This window comes from Stenella coeruleoalba (assembly GCF_951394435.1).
Source record: "Stenella coeruleoalba genome assembly, chromosome: 10".
In the NCBI taxonomy this organism is placed as follows: Eukaryota; Metazoa; Chordata; class Mammalia; order Artiodactyla; family Delphinidae; genus Stenella; species Stenella coeruleoalba.
Window position 1 is genome coordinate 57133388 of NC_137156.1, and position 27171 is coordinate 57160558.

The following is a 27171-nucleotide window of genomic DNA, read 5'->3' on the forward strand; positions in this document are numbered from 1 at the left end:
ACCAGGGAGGTCCCTGTTCTCTTCTGGTTACTATTTGCATGGAATATCTTTTTTCATCTTTTTACTTTCAATCTATTTGAGTCTTTGGATCTAAAATGAGTCTCTTGTAGACAGCATCTATTTGGATCATGTGTTTTTACCTATTCTGCCAATCTCTGTCTTTTGACTGGAGAGTTTAATCCATGTACATTTAAAGTAATTACTGATAAGGAGGAATTTCTGTCACTTTGCTGTTTTTTTTCTATATGCCATGTACCTCTTTTGTCCCTCATCTCCTGCATTACTGTCTTCTTTTGTATTTAGTCAGTTTTTGTAGTGAAATGTTTAAATTCCTTTCTCATTTCCTTTTGGGTATATTCTATAGCTTTTTTCTTTGTAGTTACCATAGGGATGACATTTAACAACCAAAAATTATAACACTCTAATTTGAATTTATACCAGCTTAACTTCAATAACATACAAAACTCTTGTTTCTTTACATCTCCATCCCCACCCCTTTTGGTTGTTGGTGTCAGAATATTACATCTTTATACATTGTGTGCCCAGAAATACCAACTAATGCATTAGTCTCTTAAATTATGTAGAAAACAAGACATGAAGTTACAAACCTAAGTTACTATAATACTAGCTTTTATAATAATCAGCTTTATGTAATACTAGGTTTTTATAATACTAGCTTTTATTTTTACCTTTGTTTTTTTCCTTTAAATGTATAATATTAGTCTCTTAAATCATGTAGAAAACGTTTATGATTGTCCATGTATTTCCTTTGTTGAGATCTTTATCTCTCCATGTGTCTAGGAGTTACTGTCTAGCGTCCTTTCATTTCACGTTGCAGGACTCCCTTGAGCATTGCAGGGCAAGTTTAGTGGTAACAAATACCCTCAGCTTTTGTTTATCAGGAAATGTCTTAATTTCTCCCTCACTTTTGAAGGACAGTTTTACTGGATATAGGATTCTTGGTTAACAGTTTTTCCTTTTAGCACTTTGAATATATTGGCCCACTGCCTCCTGGCTTCCATAATTTCTGATGAGAAATCTGCTGATAGCCTTATTGAGGATCCCTTGTATGTGACAAGTCACTTCTCTCTTGCTACTTTCAAGATGCTCTCTTTGTCTTTCAAATGTTTGATTATAACATGTAACATGAGTGTCTTTGAGTTCTTATAGTTGGTTGAGCTTCTCAGATGTTTATATTCATGTATTTCATCAAATTTGGGAAGTTTTCAGCTGTTATTTTTTCAGATATTCTCTCTGCCCCTTTTTCTCTCTTCTCCTTCTAGGACTCCCGCAATGTGTGTTGTTCACTTTCTGGTGTCCCACAGCTTCCTTAAGCTGTCTTTACTTTTCTTCAATCTTTTTTCCCTTCTGTTCCTCAGACTCGATAATTTCTATTTTTCTATCTGAAAGTTCACTGATTCTCTCTTCTGCCTGCTCAAATCTGCTTTTGAATTCCTTTGATAGTGAATTTTTCATTTCAGTTAGTGTCCTTTTCAGGTCCAACATTTCTTTTTAGTTTCTTTATACATTTTCTGTCTCTTTATTGATATTTATATTTTTTGGTACATCATCTTCTTGAGTTTCTCCATGTGTTCTTTTAGTTCTGTGAGCATCTTTAAGACAGTTGTTCTAAAGCCTTTGTCTAGTATGTCTGCAATCAGGTCTTTTTCAAGGACAGTTTCTGTTGATTTAATTTTTTCCTTTGAACATGGCATACTTTCCTGTTTCTCTGTATGTTTTTGATTTGTTGTTGTTGTTGTTAGAAACTGGACATTGAATCTAATAGTGTTGTAACTCTGGAAATCAGATTCTCTCCCTGCCGCAGAGTTTGCTGTTTTTTGTAATTGTTTTTTGGTTGTTTTTTTTTTAATTATTGTAGGCTGTCTGCGCTGAGGGTCAGCCTGAGATGTAATCTTAAGGTCTTCTAGGTCTTTTCTGAACCCTTCTCTGGGTATATGTGGTCATGTTCTAATATTCCCCTGATCTACAGTTGTTTTTGAATGACGTAGTCTTTAATATCTGGCTTCCAAAAGGGGGAAAAGAGAAAGAGGAAGGGGGGCGTGCTGGCTCTTTAAATTCCCTGGAAGTCGGCTGATGTTAAGGCTTTCCATTAACACTGCAACCACAGAGGAAGGTAATGCTGGGCCTCTATGTCGAGGCAAACCCTCCCCCAGCTTTATTAATCTTCAAGCAAGTTCCCTATCAGCCACTTTCCTGAAAATCCCAGCAACAAAGCTGCCCTCACACCCCTGATCAACCAGCGAAGCCATTCACCACTACTGTCCAGAACTCCATGTATACTCGACCTCAGGCCACTTCTGCCATACAAAGTGAACGATTAGGTGTGACGCTCAAGGCTCTAGCCTGGGAAGGATTTCCCTACATGGTTTCTTTTAGGGCCACGCCTGAGTAAGGCTGTGATACAGCAGCAGCCCATTTACAGCTAACCTCAGTGTATCATGCTGACCCATCTCTGGACCAGACTGGGTTGCTTTTTCACTTTGATTTACAGAGAATTTAGAATGTACACCTAAGTAAATAGAATAGTATATGAACTCCCATTTACCCCTAACTCAGGCTTAACACATGGCCATTTCTGTCCCACTCATTACCCCCTCATGATATTTTAAACAAGTTGCATACATTATATAATTCCACTGTAAATATTTTAGTATGTATCACTAAAAGATAAGAAATGCTTTTGCAAAATAATGACATTATTATTACACTTGAAAATAGCAGTAATACCTTAATATCAAATATCCAGGAAGTGTTCAGAATCAGACCTGAGTTTTTGTTCCTGTCAGTTGATCTTTGAAAGTTTCCCATGAAGCCATAGATATGAGTTGAGGGAAAAGCACAGGAGCAAAGGACATAGACAGTCTGGACCACCAGTTGATGTAATTAGCATGTGTCTTTTGGACCTGCTCAGGCCTGATCCCAAATATGCCATTTTCCCATTGTACAATGGATTGCTCCTGTGCCCTCCCAGTCTTATGACTCAGTGGATCTGATAATACCCAGTCAAGATGAGTAGCTCTGGATGAATAGTCACTCGATGTCCCATAGTCAGTGCTGGGTCTATGCTCAAGCCCTAGAGCCCATTTTTCAAATGATGAGTCATTCTTTTTCACAGTAGGCAGAGTTTTGCTCCAGAACCCTGAGTCTGTGTTACAGCTCTACCAGTGGGGCTTTCTAGAGACTCTCTACAATATTCGAATCCACCGTAGATACCTTTGGATTCGTTGCATTTTTGTGTGTCATGTGGCTTTAATGGCAGGACAGCCTCAGTCATAGCCTGGACCTGCCATAGAGCTCTCACTTGCTTTGAACCCCACTCAAAACTGGTAGCCCTTCAGGTCACCTAATAAATGGTTTGGAGCAATATTCGCATGTGTGGAATATGCTGCCTCCAAAATCTAAAGAGTTCTGCCAATTACCACTCTTCTTAGTGGTAGGGGATACAAAATGCAGCTAGTCGTGCTTTACTTCAGAGAAGATGTTCTGGCATGCCATGTATTTAATTAATTAATAAATTTATTATTTAGGGATTTAAATTTAAATTTAGGGATTTATTGGATCCCTAAACATTTCTTCAGTGTGTCGGTGTTGGAGGACAGAGGGAATGAAAAGCACCCACCAAACTGAGAAGGCATCGTGAGAGTGAAAACTGAGGCAGGCAGCTCCATATAATCAGTGGATCAGTGGGTGAGATTGGGATCGGGTGGGCAATGACGCAGAAGCATTCGCAGCTGTGCTCCACACCGCAGAGGGGCCATTGGGATAATTTCATAGTTAACCTCGGGTATGGGGCTAGGTGCTTGGAAACAGTACGTGCATTCCTAAGTTAAGATTTGTGAATGGGTGGGGCTTCCCTGGTGGCGCAGTGGTTGAGGATCTGCCTGCCAATGCAGGGGACACGGGTTCGATCCCTGGTCCGGGAAGATCCCACATGCTGTGGAGCAACTAAGCCCATGCGCCACAACTACTGAGCCTGAGTGCCACACTACTGAAGCCCGCATGCCTAGAGCCCATGCTCCACAACAAGAAAAGCCACTGCAATGAGAAGCCCACGCACCGCAACGAAGAGTAGCCCCCACTCACTGCAACTAGAGAAACCCCACGCACAGCAGGGAAGACCCAACACAGCCAAAAATAAATAAATAAAATAAATTTACATTAAAAAAAAAGATTTGTGAATGGGTAACTAGTCTTGTGGGCACCAGGAATACATCAGGGAAGGTTTTTCATCATTGTTTGGGGACTAATAGAGCATAGAGGCTACCTGGTCCTCATGATTATTAGGCAATATCTATTAACTACAAAGCCCTTGATGAAAGAGAAGTGATTCACTACGCAGTAAAGTCCTGGGTAGGGTCATTGAAAGGAGAGGAGAAACTGTAAGGGCCCAAGATGGCTGTCAGTCATGCTAACAGCCATACAGTCAGGAGCCTGAATCTTCTAGTCTTACTAAACTACTTACCACTTCATGATCACCAAGTCCAATTATTAAGTCATCAGTATAGTGGACTGGCGTGATGTTGGGCAGAGTGTCAAGACAACTGAGTTCCCCGCAGGCTCTATTGGTTAGAGAGCAGGAGAGTTAGTATATGCTCTTGTGGTGAGATAGTGATTGTGTGCTGATGTCCTTCTTACATAAAGGCAAATTGCTTTAAACCATCCTTACCAAGGAGGATAGAGAACACACTTGCCAGACCAATCGTCACATGCCAATGCTAGAAGCTGGCCAGTAAAGATACCACATTCAGTATGGCAGCTGTGATTGGGGCTACCACGTGGTTAAATTTATGGTAGCCCATTATCATCTACTCTGTTTGGCTTCTGCAGGAGCCAGACAGATGAACTGAATAGTTTATGAACCCTTATGTATCCATCACTTAATCCCAACAAAACCATCCTCCCTGTATCCTTTAAGTATTTGAAGATGGTGCTAATCTCTGCAAGGGGGGAGGGTTGCTTCTGCTGACCTGGAGTGTTCAGATGAGCCTGGAGGTTCAGCATTCTCAGGTTCATGCACCTCAATGCCTCATTCCAGGTCTTTGAATCTTACTCTTTTCCTGTCAGGGTCCTGACTTTGATACAGGAGACCTGTTGATGCTGTGCATGCAGTCTCCTTTGCTATTCTGCTACCATCAGTTAGATCCCATATCTGATTTTCACACTGTCTGCCCTGCAACTTAGATGAGAGTCTCGTTAGACATTGCCAGAGACTCTGACTTTCATGGTATGCCTTGTCCGTTAGTTGACGTGAGCCTGTAATTTTCTCTTTTTTGAAAGCTTCCAAAGCAGTTAAAAGCCAGCCAATCCTTATAATTACCATTGCCTCCATACCATTCAGGGGTCATAGCTGTCACAAATGCCAGCACTTCACCTTTTGCCACATCCCAGTTTACCACATATGAGAATCTTAGTTATTTGATGCTGTCATACTCCAGGAATGACCAGCAATGGAATCCTTTTTGCCATCTGACTAAAGAGTGATCCAGCTCCAAAATCCTATCCTGATAGTATTCACTCTAGTCTGGAAGCAATTGTTTTAGCCAGTTTCTCCCAAAAGCAAAGCCTGGATAAAATGTTTTCATGCAGGTAGTTTATTTGGGAATGTGATCCAGACAGAAGGTATGCAGAACAAGGGAAGTGGAACAGGGAAGAAGGGAAAGATGATATAAAGATTTGTCATTCAGTTGGCCTCCACTACAGGTGACACGTGCTCAGTCCCCCAGGACCTTTTGAGGAGCCTCATGAAATGGATATCAGAACCACCAACCACAGGGAGATGAAAAGGGGAAATATATCTGTTGGCTCCTGACCGCTGTTGGACAAGAGCGCTCCCCTCGTGTTAACTCCCTGTCTTAACCAGTCCAGGATGCTGTAACAAAGTACCAGAGTGGTGATCATTTTGTAATGTATAAAAATATCGCAACACTATGTTGTACACCTGAAACTAATATTATAAGTCAACTGTACTTGAATAAACAAACAAACAAACAAAATTCCCTGGAAGTCACTTCAGCTGGAAGAGAAGGGGCTTGACACAATGGGGGGAGGTGCCTTTTTGCCTACACCTCTGTGATCAGAAGCAGTCATCGGCCGTCAGAGCACAAATCCCAGGTATTTGGAGGACAGGGTCCTTTTGGCTCACCCAGACTCTCACAGACTGTGCAGGATGCCCCAGAAACACATGCACAGATGCCTGCCCTGGGACTGGGAGTGAGGGGTGGGTAGCTGCTACCATCCTAAGAGCTGAAGTCCACTGCAATTTCCTGTCCAAGCCTTCCCCTGGAAGTTACAAGTCTTGAATAGATGCCATGGTTACAAAACAGTTCCGTTAGACTGATTCTGCCAGTGCACCTTTCACCTAGGTGGGGAGACAGTGTCCTGGCGCTTTACTCCCTGTCTTCCCAGGATCCTCTCTCTTGACAGGCCTCCCCCTCTGTGGCGTGGCTCTAATGTTGCCCCATGACCACACGCAGGCTCGCGCTTGGCAGCAGCACCATGCAAATGACGCTGTGCTCCTCTCACCGCAGCACGTCAGGAGGCCCGGGTGATGCTAGCCTTGATTACCTGGTCAGGTTGGTGTCTCCACATTAAATTCGCCATGTCGGATGATAATTGATTAGTGCTTTGTGGAGAGGTATTCTCACATTTGACCAATATCTTTTTTCCTCATCAAAGCTCCATCAGCACTCACTGAAAACTCTTTTCTAAGTCAACCATCTCTCTGGCAATGCTTTCTTAATTTATTTGTTAAAGAAATTGGGTCATTTTTCCTGTACACTTGTCCATAGTCTGGATTTTGCTGATTTCAACATTGTGGTGTCATTTAACCTGTTCTTATGATCCCTGTATTCCTTGCAATTCAGTAGTTAGTTGTAGAGACATTTTGAGGTTTAAGTTCAATTTGGGGGGCAGAAGGGGAAAGACCAGTTCATAGATGGTGCTGTGTACTCCCTTCAGGAGGTACGTGATGTCTCTGTTTTCGTGATATTGCCAGTCTTTGCCCAGATCTGTTGTTTCATTAGGGATTATAAATTACAGTGAAATGCTAATGATACTGAAATACTTCCATAAAGAGGAACTCTTCAGTAACTACTTTGATTACTCCAGGATAGGAACAGAATTAATTCTTTCCCCTTATCTGACAGTTTTTAAAATAATGAGTTGGTTTCCCTAACATCTGCCAACGATGACTAATGAGGTTTGGTTAGTCGGTTTTTAATATCATTATGACCTCATAGGTTTCATAACTACAATTATATTTATTCTTTTTTTTTTTTTTTTTTGGTACACGGGCCTCTCACTGTTGTGGCCTCTCCCGTTGCAGAGCACAGGCTCCGGACGCGCAGGCTCAGCGGCCATGGCTCACGGGCCTAGTCATTCCGCGGCATGTGGGATCTTCCCAGACCGGGGCACGAACCCGTGTCCCCTGCATCGGCAGGCGGACTCTCAACCACTGCGCCACCAGGGAAGCCCTGTATTTATTCTTATTGATGCTCGAACTGTCCCATCTTTGGCCAATTGGAACATTTTCAAGTTGACACCTGACTCTTTTGACACAACATTTGTTGTCTGTGACAACTTCCTTACTTTCTGGAATGGTCAGATGTTCCAGGTTCATCTTGTGTATTTATTGCCCCAGACCTGGAATCAGCCGTTTCTCTAAGAAGCCCTGGTTCCTTTATTCCGCCCCGCCCCCGCCAAAGTCTTTGATTTATCCTCCTACATCCCTGAAAATCATCATTTTCCAGGTTAGTAGGGACAGTGCTTTTAGGGTTGGGAGACCTGACATATCTGTGGCCTGGAGGGAGGGAGAAGTGGAAGATACAGTGGCTTCGGAAAGCATTACACTCATGGGGTCCTGCTGAGGACCAGAGGATGGGTAAGATGCTTTGCATATGTTATTCCACTGAATCCTTCCAACAACCCTGCGAGGTAGGTTTTCTCTCCATTTTACAGGTATAGGAGCTGAGAGAGGAGCTCAAGTAACTTCCCTAAATTCCCACAGCTCAGAAGGGCTGGGACCCAGATTTGAAGTTGTAATTGCTGTCAAAGCCCATCTCTTTCTTCTCTCAAGAGGAGGAGGAAGGCCTGTTGTCCAGGCACAGTGTCACACGGGTGTAGATGACTTTCCCTCGGGTGTGGCTCTGAGTGTGAGGCCCCATGCTATGTCAGGTCTGCCCGCTCTGAGGCTCAGCCCCATTAGACAGTGAACACTCAGTGTAGAATCCATATCTCCTCCTGTTACCCCTTCTCTGCAGCAGAGTCGTGTAGCCGCCAGGCCCCCTCCCTCAGTCGTGGATTTAGGCAGAGATTATTGGTAGCAGATTCTCAGGAAGATTTATTGATTGCCTGACATCCACTGAGTCCTTGGAGTCTGATACTGTCCCTGTCTTTGGTAGGATTCTTTTGGCTAAAGATCAGGGGAGATTAAGTAATTATTTGTTTGTTTATTTTTAAATTTATTTATTTTTGGCTGTGTTGGGTCTTCGTTTCTGTGCGAGGGCTTTCTCTAGTTGTGGCAAGCGGGGGCCACTCTTCATTGCGGTGCGCAGGCCTCTCACTATCGCAGCCTCTCCCGTTGCGGAGCACAGGCTCCAGACGCCCAGGCTCAGTAATTGTGGCTCACGGGCCCAGTTGCTCCGCGGCATGTGGGATCTTCCCGGACCAGGGCCCGAACCCGTGTCCCCTGCATCGGCAGGCAGATTCTCAACCACTGCGCCACAAGGGAAGCCCTTCTTTGTTTATTTTTTATGAAAGTGGAATAAAACATTGAGAACTGTGAAATGAACATCAGCCGGGAGAGTTTCCCAGTGACCTTCATTTTATGTTTTTACCCAAGATAATATTAAGTTGTAATCAGACATTATCTGCCCTGGTTTCTCAGCCTTCTGCTGGCAATGTTTCTCTTTTTGATTTCAAAAGTAGCAGAAGTAGAGACCTTAATCCAGTTCCCTGGACACCCCTCTGGTCTCTGCTTCTCAGGGCAGGGCGAGGTGACCCAAGAACACCTTTTATAACTTGGATGATTGATGGTAAGGACATTCCCCTGAAATATTTGTTATTTGAGGCACAGAAACAGACTTTCTCTGTTTGCTGATACAAACGTCACATGGTGGAAAACATGCGTAAATTCTCCAGACAGAGGGAGAAAGATCAGAATTCAGCAGAACGTCCTGTGCTTTTGTTCCCTTCCCTTGCTGCTATCTTATTTATTTTTTATTTTTGGCCACATAGGGTCTTAGTTGCGGCATGCAGGCTCTTTCACCGTGGCATGCGGGCTTCTCTCTAGTTCTTCTCTCCAGTTGTGGCGTGCGCGCAGGCCTAGTTGCCCCATGGCATGTGGGATCTTAGTTCCCTGACCAGGGATCGAACCCGAGTCCCCTACGTTGGAAGGCGGATTCTTTACCACTGAACCACCAGGGAAGTCCCAGCCTTGCTGCTATCTTATCTGTATTATCTTTTGGGGAATGGAGCAGCCAACCCCTGGCAGAGCCGTGCTCAGGAGCAGGGTCCATGTAGGAAGCCCACCCTTCCCAAGTGGAAGGAGATGGTCACAAGGCCAGTTCAGGGTGCCCAAAGCTCACCTGGTCCATGGACCAGGCCTGACGTGGAGAGAAACTTCCCAAAGACCTGATAAGAAACTGCCGCTCCCACCCCCAGACACAACACTGAACTGCCCACACCCTGGGGGAGGACCGTGGGAGTAATGGTATCCGAAGACAGAGGATACATCTCCTTGCAGCATGGCCTTTGCCCTTTATCTGGAAGCTTTATTTTATCTTTTAATATTTCAAATAGGCCATCACCAAAGTACTTGGGAACTGGGCTGGACTGTGTCAGTTGGCATTGCTGTCACTCCCTGGTGAGGTCTCTGTATTGCAGAGGAGGGGCCAGGGATCCACACGTTCCCAGAATGGACCTTTTACCTGTGGTTCCGGGATCGGTCACTGATGAGAGGCTCTTGGTGAGTTTTGGAAGGGGAGGCCTCTGTTCTTCAGAAGCAGTAGCAGGCAGATGACCGAGCAGCTGTGAGTTTCAGAGCAGAGTCCAGATCACGTCCTGAGAGCCCCCTGCTTCAGTGCTGCTGGCTGAAGTTGTTAATGATGAATTCCCTGACCTCTCTCCCACTTTGTAATCCTCTGCATTCAACAAGTGCCCTCCCGCCCTTTTTTGGCCGTGCCGCGTGACTTGTGGGATCTCAGTTTCCCAACCAGGGATTGAACCTGTGTCCTCGGCAGTGAAAGCACAGAGTCCTAACCACTGGACTGCCAGGGAATTCCCTTAACCCCTTTGTATACGGTATACATAGAGTAATTCCTGTTTTCCTTGTCGAAACTTGACTATTACAGTAATAGGCCAAATCTCAAAGTTCTTAAATTAACATATTTGATGGGAGAAACATGTGCTCTTCACTTGTCTCACCTGTACCTTTGGTTATAGGGAACCTCCGGAGGGAAAGGCCATTTAAAGGCACCATGTTGGTTAATGGAGCAAGCAGTAAAGTTTGAAAACTTTCAAGTCTTCCATTCACCCTGTTTACTCCTTAATTTTTATCAAAGTAGTCGTGTACATGGTTTAAAAAAAATCAAATTGTTTCTAATGAAATATAAAAAAGCCCCCACCTACGTATGTCATTACACATTTGTGCAAACCCATAGACTTCACAACACCAAGAGTGAACCCTAATGTAAACTGCGGGCTTCATGTGACAATGATGTGTCAGTGTAGGATCATCAGTTGTAACAAATGTACCATCCATGGGGGACGTTGATAATGGGGGAGGCTCTGCATGTGGTGGGGGGAAGTGGGTATTTGGGAAATCTCTGTACCTTCCCCTCAATTTTGCTGCAAACCTACCACTGCTCTAAAAATGTCTATTGAAAAATCCTCCACCTCACCTCTCCCAACTTCAGTCCACTTGTCAGAAATGGCCATTTTTAGCTCTAATTCTTCCGGAAACCTCTAGATAACACATCTTTTCTACTGTTTCCTGGCTCATCAACCATAGATAATATCAACTTCCCACTCTATTAAATGAGATTTCCTCTCATGTGTCTGCCAGTCGTTTGGGGGTTGGCTGATCTAGCTGGGCTTGGCTGGCTAGATCAGCGTCCAGCTGTGGGTCCAGCTGAACTTGGCTCCCTGCTGCAGGTTGGGCTCAGGTCTGCTCCACGTGGACTCCTGCTGGGGTCCAGGATGAAGGGGCAGGAGCTCTTCTCAGGATGATGGCAAAGGCACAAGAGGGAAGGCTCAGCTGCATGAGCACCTTTCAAAATCCTGCCAGCCTTTCATGGTCAAAGCACATCACATGGCCAAAGTCAAGGGTGAAGAAGTGGGCTCTGTCCCTAGTAGCAGGAACTAAACACTCACATGGCAGGGGGCATGGATACAGAGAAGAGTGAAGAATTGGGGCCACTCATCAATCTACCCTGTTTCTCCTAACTCTGTTTTGTTATAGACCTCTCTGCAAGTAACTGTATTTTAGCTCAAATCATACCACCACACAGCCTTGCCCAATGGTTGGCCTCTTTTAAGTGGCCAACTTAAATACTTGCTGGTTAGTTTCTTAAATCTCAAAATGACCACAGGGTTCTAAGAATTTTGTTAGGTGGTTTAGGCTTGGAGGATGAAGAAAGTTTGGGTGTAGTTTCTTTGACATCAGTGTGCCTTGAAACACTTTTTCTCATTCTCTTCTGTGTAGTGAAGACCATCTTCAGGTGGTGTGTGGACAACGAGTTGCTACAGAAGCATCATTTGATCTGCCCGAACGATTACTACAGCGATACAGTGCCCTTTTGCTCTGCACCTAAAGGTAATGCCTCTGTGCTCTCTTTGTGCTCTCTTCGAGCCTCTGATACCATTCCAGGGAAATTCTGTAGTAGTGGGACCACACCAGCCACCTTTGCTGCTATTTCCTTGTTCATAGATGTTTTTTTCCACTTTTCTTGAATTTGGTGGTGGCTCTTGGGAGGGTCAGCTCTGAGCGTGCCACTTCCTCACTAGCTCCCTAACATGTACAAGATAAAAGTCTCAGCTCCTCAATGAGGAATCTGACTCTCTAGTCCGTTGCCCAACAACAAGATGTGAAAATGTTTAGAAATGGAGTTGAATGAACCAAGACAGGGAGGGTCTGAAGACATATGAGCCAGGGAGCAAGTTTCTGGTGGAGTCAGAACACGGACCTAGGGGTTCTGCATACCCCTTACAGGCCAAGAGCAACTTTGAGTGTGGAGGGAAGTTTGGGTAGGGAGGCGGAGAAGGATGTGTGTGTGATACTGGGCCAGTTTTCTGTGCTGTAGAGGCAAGATCTTCTGAAAATGAGTGGAGTGGGAGGCTGTGTTGTGGGCTTAAGCAGCAAGGTAGAATTTCAGAAGAGCCGCCATGTAGATCCTGCGGCCAAACATCGGGATGGCGGCCTAGCGGTGCCAGGCTCCAAAGACGAGCTTGTCAGCAGCCCCAGTCAGTGGGACTCTGATGATCTCTGGGGGACCGGAGCTGAGAAGGCATTTGGGTTGGAAGGACTGGGATCCAGAGAATTGAGGGTGCTGACGAGGAAAGAGTTGCACTGACGGCCTGGGCCATGCAGAGAAGTGAGGCCAGAAAGAGGTAGCAGAACCAAGTGCCATGGGGTACTCGACCACTTAGTATTTTATTTTGTTTTATTTTATTTTTATTTTTATTATCATTTTTGGCCGCACTGTGTGGCATGCGGGATCTTAGTTCCCCGACCAGGGATGGAACCCGTGCCCCCTGCAGTGGAAGCATGGGGTCGCAACCACTGGACCGCCAGGGAAGTCCCAAGCCACTTAGTATTTTAAAGTTGGCTGGACACTCAGTATCTTAGGCAGCTCAGTAAGGATGGATTTAACATGTATTGAGGATTTACCTGGCACTGTGCTAGGAAATGTGATGGTACCAGTTTCATTGCATTCCTGCTAGCAATATTGAATGTTCTCATTTAACCTTTCGGAGATGATCTTATAGGTGTTAAAAAGCTAATACAAACTTTGATTTGTCATGTGAACCTTTTAAAAAGCATGTTCACATATGATGTACGTGTACATGCGTGTGCGTGACAACGGTCCACTCATGTTCTTGACCATGTTTGGCAACTGAACAAATACATGAACACTCTAGTCCTAAGTCTCGAGGATGCAGAGTAAGTTCCAGGAGTAATTGATACACTGCAGGGCAATTACATCTGGGGTAGGAAATATGAACATTTAGGGGGAAAAGAATACCAAGCTAATTGTGCCTTTGGTGGTTTCATTAAGTCATCTTGGAAGCGTCCACCTCGTCACCTTGGTATAGTAACTTATTTTTTTTCCTGGTGCTACAGGTGCCTTTGTCCCTGGATATTCAAAACTGACATTTAGTTTTGCGAAACGTTCTGTCCCAAAGATAGAGCTGACCAAGAAGCTTGCCTGCAGGAAGATGCCCTCTCAGTCTGAAGAGGAGACAGACTACACCATGGACAGCCTGACATGGGACTCATCTTTTAAGGGCAAACTCAGATCCAGAGCAACTGCCGAGGTGAGTGCTGAAGCCTGTGAGTGTGTGGGCGGTGAGGCAGGGCGATGACAAGGGGGAAGGGGCTCCTGGTGACACACGACATTGTGATGAAGCCACAGCAAAATAGAGAGGAGGGTGTCCTTGGCCACCTGTGGATCATGAAGTCGGCAAGATATCAACACACACAGCCCCCCCGCTTGTCGTTGACACTATCCTTTTCTCGTGTTTCAAAGAAAACAGGTTCACCGAAGAATAAAAACTGGATGAACCATTTACGTGTGCCCCAGAGGCAGCTGGAGCGGCTTCTGCTCGCCAGGATGGAGAGTCGGAACCGCTTCCTGAAAAACCCTCGCTTTTTCCCTCCTAACACTCCGTTTGGAGGCACGTCTCTTCTCTTTCCTCCCAAGAAGTCAGCACTGATAGGAAAATTCCAGGATGGAGAGCTGGAAGAGAGGTGTGTTTTTTCCTGACTCGTATTCTCAGAAAATCTGACCCTGCAGAGGAAAACTCAGAAGGTCCTGAGTCTGCTTTGGCTTCTGGAGGATCCTAGACGTTTGGGGGCGGGGTGTCAGTGTCCGAATAGAGCAAGGCTTCGGGGCTGCCTTCAGGCGTGGCCTTTGGACACCCCCAGAGTCCTGGGTTGTGCTCGTCTGACCTGCCAGTCCTGAGGAATAGGGATTAGTGTTGGCTCTTGTTTATATCTGAATGGTTTGGATCAAATGGGAGACATTTCTATAGCCTTGTGCTCCTTACATTAAATTCATGTGTCTTGGATAATAAAAATGTTTAAAATCTGTGTAATGACAAATAATTAGTATAAATTGTGATGTTTCTTTAAGAGAGTGCCTTTGGCTATATTTCAATAATTGTCCGTATGAAGGGAATGAGTTGCTTCACTGGTTCATAATTTTAATGGACTTAAAACGATTAATGTTTCTTTATTAAATATCTTTTTATTAAGAAAAATCGGAAAAGATTTGCCAAGAAAACTAGCACCTATATTAAAAACCCAATTAACGTATTGGTGTTTAAGCTTCCAGAGTTTTTCCTCTGCATATTTAAAAGGAAATATGTAGATATATGTGTTTTCACAAAGATTTGATCTCGCTGTAAAGCTCTTTTGTGACCTGCTTTAACAACAACAAAAGCCAACAGATGACACATTGCCTATCTCTTTGATGGCTTGGATGTATTTCTTTTCCATGAATCAGTCACATGGATGAAACTAACAGCCTTTCTCACCCTTTCTTGTCCTCCCACAGTTGTGCTGATACTCCAGTGTTTCTAGCTAAGCCCTCAATCGCATTTTTCACAGATTATGAAATTGGACAAGTTTATGAGGTAGGACTCTGGTTTCTTTACACATCCCACTCTGCTTCCTTATTTTTAAAAGTCTTTGCTGTGAAATTTTAAAACCACACACACACACACACACACACACACACACACACACACACAGGCCATACACAAAACTAGGGAAAAGACTGTAAAGAACGCTGATGTGTCCATCACCCAGCTTCAACAGTTACCTACATTCTGCAAATCTGGTTTCATCTGTTACCCTCACAACTTCATGTATGTGTGTCTGTGTGCACATGCATTCACTGGAGTATTTTAAGGAAAAGCTTCGATAGCCTGTCATTCTTCAGTTAATACTTAAGTGAGTATCTCTAACAGATAAGGACTATTAAAGAATAACCATCATCATACCCAGCAATATTAACAGTGATTCCTTAATATCAACCAATATACATCCACATCTGATTTTTAGCTATTTATTTTTTTTAAAAAGTCAATTTATAATTGGTTTCTTTGAGTCAGAATTCAAACATTGCATTTGGTTAAAGTATCTCTTATTTCTCCCTTAGTTTATAATTGCTGCTCCATCCTTTTCTTTTTAAAAATGCCATTTATTTGTAGAAGAAACTGTAATTTCTTATATTCTGGATTTGGCTAATTGCTTTATTTTTTGTTTTTTTAGTTTAATTTTTATTTTATATTAGAGTACAGTCGATTTACAATGTTGTGTCAGTTTCAGGTGTACAGCAAAGTGATTCAGTTATACGTATACATATATACATTCTTTGTCAGATTCTTTTCCCATATAGGTTATTACAGAATACTGAGTAGAGTCCCCTGTGTTATACAGTAGGTCCTTGTTGATTGTCTGTTTTATATGTAGTAATGTATATATGTTATATCCCAAACTCCTAATTTACCCCTCCTCCCACCTTTTCCCTTTGATAACCGTAAGTTTGTTTTCGAAGTCTGTGAGTCTGTTTCTGTTTTTATATAAGTTCATTTGTATCAATTTTTTTAGAATCCACCTGTAAGTGATACCATATGATATTTGTCTTTCTCTGTCTGACTTACTTCACTTAGTATGATAAACTTTAGGTCCATCCACATTGCTGCAAATGGCATTCTTTCATTCTTTTTTATGGCTGAGTCATATTTCATTCTATATAGGTACCATATCTTCTTTATCCATTCATCTGTTGATGGACATTTAGGTTGCTTTCATGTCTTCGCTATTGTAAATAGTGCTGCAGTGAACATTAGGGTGCATATATCTTTTCGAATTATGGTTTTCTCCGGATATATACCCAGCAGCAGGATTGGTGGATTATATGGTAGTTCTATTTAGTTTTAAGGAACCTCGATACTATTCTCCATAATGATATTACCAATTTACATTCCCACCAACAGTGTAGGAGGGTTCCCTTTTCTCCGCACCCTCTCCAGCTTTTATTGTTTATAGAGTTTTTGATGAAGTCCATTCTGACTGGTTGTAGTTTCGATTTGCATTTCTCTAATAATTAGTGATGTTGAACATCTTTTCATGTGCTTTTTGGCCATCTATATGTCTTCTTTGGAGAAATGTCTATTTAGATCTTCTGCCCATTTTTTTATTTGGTTGGTTTTTTTTTTATGTTGAGCTGCATGAGCTGTTTGTATATTTTGGAGATTAATCCCTTGTCGGTCTCATCATTTGCAAATATTTTCTCCCATTCTGTGGGTTATCTTTTTGTTTTGTTTATGGTTTCCTTTGCTGTGCAGAAGCTTTTAAGTTTAATTAGATCCCACTTGTTTATTTTTGTTTTTATTTCCATTACTCTAGGAGGTGGATTGAAAAAGATATTGCTGCAATTCATGTCAAAGAGTGTCCTGCCTGTGTTTTCCTCTAAGAGTTTTATAGTATCAGGCCTTACATTTAGGTCTTTAATCCATTTTGAGTTTATTTTTGTGTATGGTGTTAGAGAGTGTTCTAATTTCATTTTTTACCTGTAGCTGTCCATTTTTCCCAGCACCATTTATTGAAAAGACTGTCCTTTCTCCACTGTATGTTCTTGCCTCCCTTGTCATAGAGTAATTGACCATAGGTGTGTGGGTTTATTTCTGGGCTTTTTGTCCTGTTCATTGATCTATATTTCTGTTTTTGTGCCAATACCAAACTGTTTTGATTACTGTAGCTTTGTAGTATAGTCTGAAGTCAGGGAGTCTGATTCCTCCAGATCTGTTTTTCTTTTTCAGGATTGCTTTGGCTATTCAGGGTCTTTTGTGTCTCCATACAAATTGTAAAGTTTTTTGTTCTAATTCTGTGAAAAATGCCACTGGTAATTTAATAAGGATTGCATCGAATCTGTAGATTGCCTTAGGTAGTATAGTCATTTTGACAATATTGATTCTTCCAATCAAAGAACATGGTGTATCTTTCCATCTGTTTGTGTCATCTGCAATTTCTTTCATCAGTGTCCTATAGTTTTCAGAGTACAGGTCTTTTGCCTCCTTAGGCATGTTTATTCCTAGGTATTTTATTCTTTTTGATGTGATGGTAAATGGGATTGTTTCCTTAATTTCTCTTTCTGATCTTTTGTTGTTAGTGTATAGCAATGCAAGAGATTTCTGTGTAATAATTTTGTTTCCTGCAACCTTACCGAATTCACTGATGAGCTGTAGTAGTTTCCTGGTAGCATCTTTAGGCTCTTCTGTGTATCGTGTCATGTCATCTGCAAACAGTGACAGTTCTACTTCTTTGCCAATTTGGATTCCTTTTATTTCTTTTTCTTCTCTGATTGCCATGGCTAGGACTTCTAAAACTATGTTGAATAATGGTGGTGAGAATGGACCTCCTTGTCTTTTTCCTGATCTTAGAGGAAATGCTTTCAGTTTTCCGACGTTGAGTATGATGTTAGCTGTGGGTTTGTCATATGGCCTTTTTTATGTTGAGGTGAGTTCCCTCTATGCCCACTTTCTGGAAAGTCTTTATCATAAGTGAGTGTTGAATTTTGTCAGAAGCTTTTTCTGCATCTATTGTGATGATCATATGGTTTTTATTCTTCAATTTGTTGATGTGGTATATCACACTGACTGATTTGTGGGTATTGAAAAATCCTTGCATCCCTGGGATAAATCCCACTTGATCATGATGTATGATCCTTTTAATGTATTGTTGGATTTGGTTTGCTAGTATTTTGTTGATAATTTTTGCATCCATGTTCATCAGTGATTTTGGCCTGTAATTTTCTTTTTTTGTAGTATCTTTGTCTGGTTTTAGTATCAGGGTGATGGTGGCCTCATAGAATGAGTTTAGGAGTATTCCTTCCTCTGCAATTTTTTGGAAGAGTTTCAGAAGGACAGATGTTAAGTCTTTAAATGTTTGATAGAATTCTCCTGTGAAGCCTTCTGGTCCTGGACTTTTTTGTTTGTTGGAAGTTTTTAAACTACAGCTTCAATTTCAGTAATTGTGATTTGTCTGTTCATATTTTCTATTTCTTCCTGGTTCAGTCTTGGAAGGTTGTACCTTTCTAAGAAATTGTCCATTTCTTCTAGGTTGTCTATTTTATTGGCATATAGTTGCTTGTAGTAGTCTCTTATGATCCTTTGTGTTTCTGTGGTGTCCATTGTCACTTCTTCTTCATTTCTGATTTTATTGATTTGAGCCCTCTCCCTTTTTTTCTTGATGAGTCTGGTTAAAGGTTTATCAATTTTGTTTATCTTTTCAAAGAACTGACTTTTTTGTTTCATTGATCTTTTCTATTGTTCTCTTCATCTCTATTTCATTTATTTCTGCTCTGATCTTTATGATTTCTTTCCTTCAACTAACTTTGGTTTTTATTTTAAAAATTTTAATTAATTAATTATTTTTTGGCTGTGTCGGGTCTTAGTTGTGGCACGTGGGGTCTTCGTTGCAGCATGTGGGATCTTTCATTGCAGTGCGTGGGATCTTCATTGCGGCGCACAGGCTTCTTTCTAGTTGTGGCATGCAGGTTTTCTCTCTCTAGTTGTGGCGCGTGGGCTCCAGGGTATATGGGCTCTGTAGTTGTGGTGTGCGGGCTTAGTTGCCCTGCAGCATGTGGGATCTTAGTTCCCCAACCAGGAATCGCACCCGTGTCCTCTGCATTGGAAGGCAGTTTCTTTACCACTGGACCACTAGGGAAGTCCCTAACTTTGGGTTTTGCTTGTTCTTCTTTCTCTAGTTGCTTTAAGCACAACGTTAGGATGTTTATTTGAGATTTTTCTTCTTTCCTGAGGTAAGAGTGTATTGCTATAAACTTCCCTCTTAAAAGTGCTTTTGCTGCATCCCATAGACTTTGGACCATTGTGTTTTCATTTTCATTGGTCTCTAGGTAGTTCTTTATTTCCTCTTTGATTTCTTCAGTGATCTGTTGGTTGTTCAGTAACATATTGTTTAACCTCCATGTGTTTGTGTTTTTTAGTTTTTTTCTTGTCATTGATTTCTAATCTCATAGTGGAACAGCTGTACTTCTCTGTCTTTTCATTTTGTCTAACTTTCTGTGTTTGTGGCCTCCATTCCTCAGGCTGCAGGATTATAGTTCTTGCCTCTGGTGTCTGCCCCCTGGTGTGTGAGGTTGGTCCAGGTGCTTGTGCAGGCTTCCTGGTGGGAGGGACTGGTGCCTGCCCACTGGTGGGTGGAGCTGGGTCATATCCCTCTGGTGGGCTGGCTCGTGTCAAAATTTGTGTTTATAAGCAGCTGTGGGGTCAGGATGTCTTTAGGCAGCCTGTCTTCTGGTGGGTGGGCCTGTGTTCCCACCCTGTTGGTTGTTTGGCCTGAGATGTCCCAGCACTGGAGAAGTGCAGGCTGTTTGGTGATGTCTGGTCTCAGTGCCAAAATGGCAACCTCTGGGAGAGCTCACGCTGATGGGTATTCCCTGGGGCATCCGCCACCAGTGTCCTTGCCTCCACAGTGAGCCACAGCTGACCCCCACCTCCCCAGGAGACCCTCCAAGACCCACAGGTGGGTCTGGCCCAGGCTCCTATGGAGTTACTGCTTTGCCCTGAGTCCCAGTGCACGTGAAACCTTGTGTGCGCCCTCCAAGAGTGGAGTCTTTGTTTCCCCCAATCCTGTGGAGCTCCTGCACTCAAGCCCCACTGGCCTTCAAAGCCGAATGCTCTGGGGGCTCCTCCTCCTGATGCCAGATGCCCAGTCTGGCGAGCCTGACGTGGGGCTTGGAACTCTTACTCCTATGGGAGAACCTTTGCAATATAATTATTTTCCACTTTGTGGGTTGCCCACCCAGTGGTTATGGGATTTGATTATATCAGAAAAGTGCCCCTCCTACCATCTCGTTGTGGCTTCTTTGTCTTTGGGTGCAGAATATCTTTTTTGGTAGGTTTGAGTTTTTTTGTTGATGGTTGTTCAGCAGTTAGTTGTGATTTTGGTGTTTTTGTGAGAGGAGTTGAACTGAAGTCCTTTTACTCTGCCTTCTTGTCTCAGTTTGACTCTCGCTAATTGCTTTATTTGGTGACATTAAACATATTCCTTTATCCTCCATGTATTTTATAAACTTGTCAGATGTAGAGGTTTGATTAGATTCATGTTCAAGTTTTTTTTAATTTTTAAATTTTTTTGGCAAGAATACTTCTTTGGTTGTGGTGTATATTTCTTGTTGAATCCCATCAGGAGAACGTGATACTCGGTTTTCCTATTATTGGTGATGAATGGCTTCAGGTTTTATGAGCCTAATTCATCCTTTATAAAGTTTTTATCAATGTTTTATTTAATGGTTTTAGTAGCATTAGGTGATTGTTGCCTAGATCAATTTTTTTTAATTAGGGGTTATAAAACGGTGACTTCTAATTCTGTTATTCTTTCTGCATTTATTACCTGTGATTTCCTGTTTTTAAAAAAACTTTCCCTCAAACTTCTGTTTATATCCCCTCTTCCTTAAATTCTCCTTACCTCTATAGATAACTATTTCTATTAGTTTGGGTTCTTCCATTGTTTCTTTTTGGAATCATAAGCAAATATGTAGATATATATTTGAACCCTTTCTCCTTCTTACTGTCCACACCTTGCTTTTTTCACTTAACAGTATGTCTAGTGATTACTTCAAGAGCAATATGTAGAGACCTTTCTCATTCCTTTTCCTAGTTTCCCTCTTGCTGCTAGCCTCCTTCCATCCTGGGGAATCAGGTCAACACCAAGCTTAGCAGTCACCAGTTCTGCCCACCATATGCAAAGACAGCTATTCTTAATGATGACAGTCCCTTCACACACACATGGATTGTACTTTACAGTTTAAAGAGCACTTGCAAAGCCATAATTCTTTAGGAACTCTCATCCACCCATAGCAAAAGCAGACTAAGATGTCAGGCTTTTGGGCTAAATGTTAAAGAAAGCATTTTGTTTACTTCTTGAACTCAACAGTTATGTATTCTCTTTTGGACTTGTGTGCTTGGGATTTCTGTGTCTGGTCATCACATTTCAAAGACAGTTGGAAAAGTTGGCAGAGACTCAAGAGAAAGGGAGCTGAAATAATTTCAGTTTGGGCATGGAATGGGGCAAAGGGATGGCTGCCCAGGGACATACAAAAGCCATTTCCTTAGGACCTGCAAGTGTCCACTGTGGAGCCTGTAGATGAGGTGAGCTTAGGTTGCATAGGACCATCTTCCCCTCCTGTCTTTACTCTTCTGTGGCACAATTTTTTTTTTGAAAAGCTTCTTTATTAACACAAATTACTATTCTTTTTTTTCTTTTGTAAATTTTTACTTATTTATTTTTGGCTGTGTTGGGTCTTTGTTGCCATGCGCGGGCTTTCTCTAGTTGCGGTGAGCCAGGGCTACTCTTCCTTGTGGTGTGCAGGCTTCTCGTTGCTGTGGCTTCTCTTGGTGCAGAGCACGGGCTCTAGGAGTGTGGGCTTCAGTAGTTGTGGCACGTGGGCTCAGTAGTTGTGGTTCATGAGCTGTAGAGCACAGGCTTAGTAGCTGTGGCACATGGGCTTAGTTGCTCCATGGCATGTGGGATCTTCCGGGACCAGGGCTCAAACCCTTGTCCCCTGCATTGGCAGGCAGATTCTTAACCACTGTGCCACCAGGGAAGTCCCTGTGACACAATTTTATTTATCTTCCCCACTAGATTGAAACCCACATGGGCAGGGGTTATTTCTAGGTTTATGTTATCATTTTATTATTAGTGCTGGCATATAGTAGGTCCACTGACTGAATTACTTGAATACTTGAATATGGGTCTACCTCTTAGCCTTGCCTGCCCCTGATGCAAGGTAAATCAAGAACAAATGAAAGGGGCCTCATTTTACTAAAAAAAAAAAAAAAAAAGAGTGTGTGTGTATATGTGTGTGTGTGTGTGTGTGTGTGTGTACTTCTCGAAGGGTTTGTTTGTGGGTCACCCACCTGGCAGATATGGGATTTGATTTTATCATGATTGCATCCCTCCTGCCGTCTTGTTGTGGCTTCTTTGTCTTTAGATGTAGGATATCTTTTTTGGTAGGTTCCAGCATTTTTTTGTCAATGATTGTTCAGCAGTTACCTGTGATTTGGGTGTTTTCATAAGAAGGGCTAAACTCACGTCCTTCTACTCTAACGTCTTGTCTGAGATCTTCCCAAGGGGTTTCGATAAGGTGGTGAATGACAGCTTACAGATGGTTTCGTAAGGTCACTAAATATGCAAAATGGTTAAATATAGAGGGAAACCTGCTGTATAAAAAATAAATTTAATTTAAAAAAATATATAGTGAAGTATATGTAAAATAATGTTAAAATTAATCAAAGCACAGCATAATGATTATGAGTAAGATCTGAGTACATATGGCTGGAAGAAGCCACTTACACTGCACAGAGAATCATACATAATTAGCACATTTCAGGGAAGGAGTTACAGTATCATTTTTTTTTAACATCTTTATTGGGAACAGTATCATTTTTTTATAAACTTGTGTTGACACTGATGAAAACTTCTATTTATTTTTTAATTTGGGGAATTTTTGTTTTTATTGAAGTATAGTTTATTTATAACGTTGTGTTAATTTCTGATGTATGGCAAAGTGATTCAGTTATACATATATACATTCTTTTTTTAATATTCTTTTCCATTAAGGTTTATCATAGGATACTGAATATAGTTCTGTGTGCTGTACAGTAGGACCTTGTTGTTTATCCATTCCATATATAATAGCTTACATCTGCTAACCCCAATCTCTGACTCCATCCGTCCCCCTCCCCCCTCCCCCTTGGCAACCACAAGTTTGTTCTCTATGTCCATAACTCTGTTTCTGTTTCATAGATAGGTTCATTTGTGTCATAATTTGGATTCCATATGTAAGTGATGTCATATGGTATTTGCCTTTCTCTTTGTGGCTTACTTCACTTAGTATGATAATCTCACGTTGCTGCAAATGGCATTATTTTGCTCTTTTTTTATGGCTCAGTAATAATCCATTGTATATACACACCACATCTTCTTTATCCATTCCTCTGTCGATGGACATTTAGGTTATTTCCATGTCTTGGCTATTGTGAATAGTGCTGCTATGAACACAGGGGTGCACGAATCTTTTTGGATTAGAGTTTTGTTTGGATACATGCCCAGGAGTGCGATTGCTGGTAATTCTATTTTTAGTTTTCTCAAGAACATTCCGTACTATTTTCAGTAGTGGCTGTACCAACTTACATTCCCTCCAGCAGTGTAGGAGAGTTCCTTCTTCTCCACATCCTCTCCAGCATTCGTTATTTGTAGAGTTTTTAACGATGACCATTCTGACTGGTGTGAGGTGGTACCTCACTGTAGTTTTGATTTGCATTTCTCTAATAATTAGCGATGTTGAGCATCTTTTCATGTACCTCTTGGCCATTTGTATTTCTTACTTGGAGAAATGTCTATTTAGGTCTTCTGTCCATTTTTTGATTGGGTTCTTTTTTGTTGTTAAGTTGTATGAGCTGTTTGTATATTTTGGAAGTTAATCTTGTATCCTGCTACCTTGCTGAATTTGTTTATCAGTTCTAGTAGTTTTTGTGTGGAGTTGCTAGGGTTTTCTATATATAGAATCATGTCATCTGCATATAATGACAGTTTTACCTCTTCTCTGTCAATTTGGATACCTTTTATTTCTTTTTCTTGTCTGATTGCTGTGGCAAGGACTTCCAATACTATATTGAATAGAAATGATGAGAGTGGGCATCCTTGTCTAGTTCCAGATTTTAGCGGGAAGTCTTTCAGCTTTTCACCATCGAGTATTATACTGGCTGTAGGTTTGTCATAAATAGCTTTTATTGTGTTGAGATATGTTCCCTCTCTACCCATTTTGTTAAGAGTTTTTATCATGAATGGATGTAGTATTTTGCCAAATGCTTTTTCTGCATCTATTGAGATGATAATGTGGTTTTTGTCTTTTGTTTCTGTGGGTATCACATTGATTGATTTGCATATGTTGAACCATTCTTGTGAGCTTGTGATGAATCCCACTTGATTGTGGTGTATGATCTTTTTTATGTGTTGTTGGATTTGGTTTGCTAATATTTTCTAATATTTGCTAATATTTTTTGAGAATTTTCGCATCTATATTCATCAAAGATATTGGCCTGTAATTTTCTTTTTTGGTGGTGTCTTTGGTTTGGGTATCAGGGTGATGGTGGCTTCATAGAATATCTTTGGGAGTGTTCCCTCCTCTTCGGTTTTTTGGAAGAGTTTAAGAAGGACTGATATGAGTTCTTTGTATGTTTGGTAGAATTCTGGTCCTGCACTTTTGTTTGTAGGGAATTTTTAAATTACAGATTCTATTTCACCTCTAGTGATTAGTCTGTTCAAATAATCTATTTCTTCTTGATTCAGTTTTGGTGGGCTTTATGTTTCTAGAACCTTGTCCATTTCTTCTAGGTTGTTGAATGTGTTGGCATATAATTGTTGATAGTATTCCCTTACAGTTTTTTGTATTTCTGCACTATCAGTTGTTATGTCTCCTTTTTCATTTATTATTTTGTTTATTTGTGTTCTCTCTCTTTTTCTCTTGGTGAGCCTGGCCAGAGGTTTGTCAATCTTGTTTACCCTTTCAAAGAACCAGCTCTTAGTTTTATTGATTTTTTTCTATTATTTTTTTAATCTCTATTTTATTTATTTCCTCTCTGGTCTTTATTATTTCCTTCCTTCTGCTGACTTTAGTTTTTTTTAAATTCTTTTTCTAATTCTTTTAAGTGGTAGTTTAGGTTATTTGAGATTTTTCTTGTTTTGGAAGGAAGAACTATATTGCTATGCATGTCCCTCTAAGAACCACTTTTGCTGCATCCCACAGATTTTGTATGGTTGTGTTTGCATTGTCATTTGTCTCAAGGCATTTTCAAATTTTCTCTTTGGTTTCATCGTTGATCCATTGGTTCTTTAGTAGCATGTTGTTCCGTCCCCATGTAATTGTTTTTTTCTCCTTTCTTTTTCTGTGGTTGATTTCTAGTTTCATGCCATTGTGGTCAGAAAAGATGCTTGAGGTAATTTTTATACTTTTAAATTTGTTGAGGTTAGTTTTGTGCCCTAGTATGTGGTAAGTCCTAGAGAATGTTTCATGTGCACTTGAAAACAGTGTGTTCTGGTTTTTTTGGATGTAATGTCCTGAAAATATCAATTAAGTCTATCTGTTCTATTGTATCATTTGGGATCTCTGTTGCCTTATTGATTTTCTGTCTAGATCTGTCCATTGATGTGAGTAGGGTGTTAGTCTCCTACTATTATTGTATTCCTGTCAGTTTCTCCCTGTCTGTTAGTATTTGTTTTATATATTTGGGTGCTCCTATATTAGGTGCATATATGTTGACGAGTATAAAATCCTCTTCTTGTATTGATCCTTTTGTCATTATATAGAGTCCTTCTTTATCTTTCTTTATGGCTTTTGTTTTATGTTTTTTAAGTTTTTAAAAAAATATTTATTTGGCTGTGTTGGGTCTTAGTTGCAGCACACAGGATCTTCATTGCAGAGTGCGGGATCTTTAGTCGCAATGCGTAGGATCTTTTAGTTGCGGCATGCAGGATCTCTAGTTGCAGCATGTGAACTCTTAGTTGCAGCATGTGGGATCTAGTTCCCTGACCAGAGATAGAACCTGGTCCCCCTGCATTGGGAGCGTGGAGTCTTAGCCACTGGACCACCAGGGAAGTCCCTCTCTCCATTCTAGCTGCTGCAAACCAGTTGCTGCATTCTTCTCCAAGGCTCTGAAGCTCCCCTGCTCTCCTGGCTGAGCTCCCCGCTGGTGAGGGGACTTCCCAGCATGCAGGAATCTTTTCTCTTTCACAACTCCCTCCCAGGGTTGCAGGTCCCATTCCGATTCCCTTCTCACTGTCTTTTTCTTTTCTTTTATTTTTTGCTTTTTTCTTTTGTCCTACCTGGTAATGTGGAGATTTTCTTGCCCTTTCAGAGGTCTGAGGTCTTCTGCCAGTGTTCAGTAGATATTGTGTGAGAATTGTTCCACGTGTAGATGTATTTTTGATATATTTGTGGGAGGAGGTGAGCTTCACGTCCTTGATGAGCTACTCCACCATCTTGATCCTGGACCTGATGAAACCTTTTAAATTAAAAAAATATGAATGAGAATTAGGTTTTTTCACTGTTGCAAAAAGAAGTTACATATAAGGAAAAGGGGAATGCTAGAATGAACTCTATGGTGCTAGATTGTATTTGGAAGTGTAAATATGGATTCATGGTTTAAAAATATAGGTGTGTATGTTGGGGATAACACATACACACAGTTGGATAAATACAAGAATAAGTGTAGATGTATGTGAATGTGTTGGTTAGTACACATGCATATGTTTCTTGGCTGTATCCACTAGAGAGAGAGAAATAATGACACCCTAGTAGCATTTAGCACACCTGTTCTATGGATCTTGGTTTCTAAGTACTATTTTCCAAAAAAAGGAACCCAGGGCTCATTGGAAAACTGTTTGATTCCAGGGTTGAGGCAGGGAAAATAGGAAATGAATGTAGAGCATCTTGTGGTGCCAGAAAGTAAGGAAGTGCTAGAGAGAGAGAGAAAAAGAGAGTGTGTGTGTGAGTAGGGGAGAGGGCATGTCAGAAGGACACAGAGCTCCCAATGGCCAAAAGAGAAACAACTCAAGCAACAAAACAAATAATAATGTTATTAGATTATAACCCAAAGAGTAAAGTAAATATCCATGAGTCCATACTAATATAAGTAAATATCTGAATAAATAAATGGGAGAAAAGGGACAACTCTTTGTTATGAAAGAATTCTAATTAATAATGTAGAAAGAATGAGAATTTAAAAATCATCATTAGGGACTTCCCTGGTGGCACAGTGGTTAAGAATCCGCCTGCCAATGCAGGGGACACAGGTTTGATCCCTGGTCTGGGAAGATCCCATATGCCATGGAGCAACTAA

At 41.5% G+C, this 27171-nt stretch overlaps 1 protein-coding gene across 1 annotated transcript in view; it reads left to right on the forward strand.

Moving 5' to 3' along the window:
* The window catches only part of DLEC1 (DLEC1 cilia and flagella associated protein), a 99617-nt gene that overhangs the window by 19005 nt on the left and 53441 nt on the right, over nucleotides 1-27171 (forward strand). The window contains 4 exon segments of the mRNA XM_079933777.1: nucleotides 11723-11833; nucleotides 13361-13554; nucleotides 13767-13987; nucleotides 14796-14874. Coding sequence (XP_079789903.1) covers nucleotides 11723-11833; nucleotides 13361-13554; nucleotides 13767-13987; nucleotides 14796-14874 — 605 coding nt within the window.